At 45.5% G+C, this 4,088-nt stretch overlaps 1 protein-coding gene across 1 annotated transcript; it reads left to right on the forward strand.

The window, feature by feature from the left end:
- The first annotated feature begins 2,531 nt into the window (after window positions 1-2,531).
- On the forward strand, window positions 2,532-3,643 carry LOC123154707 (non-specific lipid-transfer protein C6). The gene is made up of 3 exons (XM_044573361.1): window positions 2,532-3,158; window positions 3,262-3,323; window positions 3,457-3,643. The coding sequence occupies exons 1-2, from the start codon at window positions 2,642-2,644 to the stop codon at window positions 3,306-3,308; spliced, it is 564 nt and encodes a 187-aa protein (XP_044429296.1). The 5' UTR covers window positions 2,532-2,641; the 3' UTR covers window positions 3,309-3,323; window positions 3,457-3,643.
- The last annotated feature ends 445 nt before the right edge of the window (window positions 3,644-4,088 follow it).

Genomic DNA, 4,088 nt, shown 5'->3' on the forward strand with positions numbered 1-4,088 from the left:
CAACATGGACCGAGAGTCCAAGTAGGACTCCTCCCTTTGGCGCCCCCCTTGGGCCGGCCTCCTCTCCCCCTCTCCTTTATATACGTGGGAGGGGGGCACTCCAAAGGCACACCAAGTCTTCTCTTAGCCCTGTGCAGTGCCCCCCTCCATAGTTACACTCCTCGGTCATATCGTCGTAGTGCTTAGGCGAAGCCCTGCGCCGGTAACTTTATCGTCACCGTCAACACGCCGTCGTGCTAACGGAACTCTCCCTCGTCCTCAACTGGATCAAGAGCTCGAGGGACGTCATCGTGTAGAACGTGTGCTGAACACGGAGGTGTCATACGTTCGGTGCTAGGATCAGTTGGATCGCAAAGACGTTCAACTACATCAACCACGTTACTAAACACTTTAACTTTCGGTCTACGAGGGTACGTGGACACACTCTCCCCTCTTGTTGCTACACATCTCCTAGATAGATCTTGCGTGAACGTAGGATAATTTTTTGAAATATTGCGTTCCCCAACAGGGTCTTCCGAGTCCGTATCACCAACTTCAGCAACCAATTCTTTGTCTTTTTCGGACTGCATCCTCTTTAGAGCCCTAAACTGCGTGATCGTACGCTTAGGTGGGCCAAACTCCTCATTGCTATGGATGCAACAAGTCTTGTCCACAATATCATCGTAATGGCCTTTTTCCCGCGGAACCCATTCTTTTTTTTGTCCGGTGCCTTTTTCCCTTGGCCCACTGTTGCGATCGGCTTGCACCACTGACACCGTCCTCACCGTTCATCTGGCAACACTTGTTCTTGGCATTCTTCTAGTTTTGATCATTTTGCCCGTTCTGACCAGTCAGTTGTAGCCGCGGTTCTCCTTTTCGGATCTTGTTGTTCTCTTCACCATAGTACCGGGTGGTTACGCCCATTAACAGGCGTATGGTGGTAATCTCTGTTCGGCCGAACTTGAGACGGAGGTGCACATAGCTCACACCCTGCTAGAAGGCAAGGATCACCTAGCCTTCAGTCACCCCCTCCACCAGGTTGCAGAGCGGGGCCCACCTTTGAATGTAATCCCAAGTGGACTCCTTGGGCTTTTGAATTCAGCGCATCAACTCTTCGTAACCTCCAAGCATTTGCATGTGCCTTCGAAGTTCTTAAGAAAACATCCTCTATTTATTTGTATTAACCGTCGCAAACCTACTGATGCGGCAAAACTCGCGCCTGCTTTTAGCTACAACTATTAAGGATGGTGCTTCGGCACCGGGGCACTGCTTCGGGCCCAACTGTAAATGGGCAACCTAATGTTTGTTTGTGGAGGGTTGTTGGGCTCCTGCATGCAAGAGTGACATGCGAATGGTCTTTTCTGTTTCAGTATCGGTGCTAACAATACCATTTTACCTTTCCTTGTTCATTTTAGATATTTTATCTTATTATTGATTATCTTCTGCTTTTCTATTCTATTTTATTCTTAAGGACAATGTTAACTAATATTTTTTGACAAATATACACAAAATTGTCTTAAAAATAGCATGAAGTTTTTTTTAAAATTTCACAAGCACATTTTAAATTTCATGAGCATTATTTTTCAAATATGTGAACATTTTTTGTAAATATATAAATTCTTTTTTAATCATATAAACTTAAAAAATGTGAACCCTTTTTTTACCATGAACTTTCATTAAAGGCATGCATACTTTTTATAATTTTAGAAACATTTTTCCAAAATTTGCAACCATATTCTAAAATATGTGAGCACTTAATAAAATATCATGCGCATATTTCAAAATGATTATTTTTTAAAATTATTCTAAAATATTCTAAAATAGCAGCACCGATGCATTGAGGCCCTAGCTTGCCAGGAGGGCCTGGCTTTGGCAGAAGACCTACAACTTAGTAGTGTGGATATTGCATCCGATAGCTCATTGGTAGTGCAAGATATCAACCAATGATCCCAAGGAGCCTATGGTGCAATTATCAAGGAGATCGTTAAACGTAAATCGTTGTTGCATAGTTGCTTTTTCATGCATGAACTTAGAAACTTTAATTTCAAGGCTTATAGCCTTGCGAAACACGTGGCAACTCTAGGTATAGGACGCAAAATCTGGCTTGGTCATCCTTATGACCATATTTCTGTACCTGTAAACATTCTTGAGCAATAAAGTTTCGTGTGATCGCCTCAAAAGAAAAAGCACCCACGCTGGTACACCGTGTGCTGTTTGAGGCGTGGTAAATTGCCTATGTGTGTTTGGTGGACGTGTAAATTTCCCCTAAAGCACACGCCGTACATAACTAACACTCCATTTCCCTTGCGGATAAATCCCTTATCAAATACCAAGTCTCCGCAGTGTTACACGGGCTTATACATAGCCAGCGCGCGCACGGCGCACACGTTTTGGATACTAACGAACTGACTACACTCGCGCACTAACTAAACTGACATAATCATGCATGGATTGCAACCCACATGCATCGCCTAACAAATTGTCAGAAGATTCGTGAGGAGAGAACATAAGATATGGATCGACCCTAACAGAAAACATCTCTATCTCCTTATCCCAACGCATCATACTTCACCTGCATCCTCCTGTATATAAGTTGATCAAAAACCACAAGTTCGTAGTACCACAATTCACACCTTGCAAGAGCCCAAACTAGTTCCATTCCATGGCGCCATCCGAGTCCCAGCATCTCGCCTTGTTCCTCGCCATCGTCATCACCGCCGCCACGCTGTTCCCCTCGGCGGCCGCCGTCCCTGCCAAGGCCCCTGCTCCCTCCGCCAGCAACGATGCAGTAGCAAAACCATTGGCATGGTGTATGATTCCTTGCCTTCCGATCCTGCCACCCATATTGTGTGTACCACCGATATTCTGTCCCCCAACGCCTAGCGCTCCACCACCGCCATCCCCTTTCAAGCCGCACCCGAAGGAGTGCCTACCGTCACTGATGGGACTGATGCCATGTAAGGATTTCCTCACCAACAGCACCGCGCCCAAGCCTCCACGCCAAGGCAAGTGCTGTGACGGCGTCCGGTCACTCTTCCAAAACTTTCCCATCTGCCTTTGCCACGTGTTCAACGGCGGCGACCTTGACAAACTCATGTCGGCACCCATCGATGGAGGCCAACTCTTTGGTCTCTCGTCTGCCTGTAACACCAGTCCGAGTGACTTTGTACCCTGCTACGGTAAGCTATTGCTCTTGTGTGGTACTATAAATTATTTTGTGTATTATTGTGCTCGTCTTTAATTATGAACCATGTGAATCTTTTTTGATGCATTGGAGAGCAGACGTGCCGCCGGTGAGGGCCGCCCCTACCCCTAAAGCTGCTCCATAATCGGCTCAATATCAGGTAACTGTTTGTTTCTGGATAAATTGAATCGTATTTTTTTTTTGTGGGGGATAGATTCATTCTGGTTGCATGCATGAACTAGTTTACCTATTTCTGAATTATAATTTAATTTGTGTTTATCCGCGTTTTGCAGAGCCATCATCATAGTATCATTACAGAGACAGGATGGAAGCTAAAGATGCCAACGCCTATATCTGTTAGTACGAGTTTTTAGTTCAATTAGGGAAGATATGTAGCTTCATTTGTGTCAATCTTAGAGTCGTCTTCAGAAAATTTGTTCGTTATGATCGTCAACTATATTTATATATGTGTGTTCTCTATGAATGTCCGTGGTATGCAATCATCCAACGAGCACCTAGTTATCGAATTGTTTAATTACTTGGACTGCTGTGCATGCTCTCCTGACTATCCAACGCTCCTAATTAATTTATCTAGCACTGATAGACTGCGAAAAGAAATATGATTGCCGCAAGTTGTACTCTACGATCGTTGCTTAATGCCGCAAAGTAAGCACACATCGTGTGCATCTCCAACTCATCTGCTATTTCTCTTAAGAAATGTCCAACTTAGAAGCGTTTTACTTTTTGAGAGAGAGGACCAAAAATGTGGTCAAGTCCTGCTATCTTGTGTCGTGCTCGTGCGTACCTCCCGGCCGGCCTGACGCGACCACGTACGAGCATGTGGTTTCGAGTGCTCCCGGAAACGTGGGGCGAGGGCGAGGCCAACGGCGTGCGTCTTGCATCATCGCGCTCACCATGCCGCGGC

The sequence above is a fragment of the Triticum aestivum genome, chromosome 7A (genome assembly GCF_018294505.1).
Source record: "Triticum aestivum cultivar Chinese Spring chromosome 7A, IWGSC CS RefSeq v2.1, whole genome shotgun sequence".
In the NCBI taxonomy this organism is placed as follows: Eukaryota; Viridiplantae; Streptophyta; class Magnoliopsida; order Poales; family Poaceae; genus Triticum; species Triticum aestivum.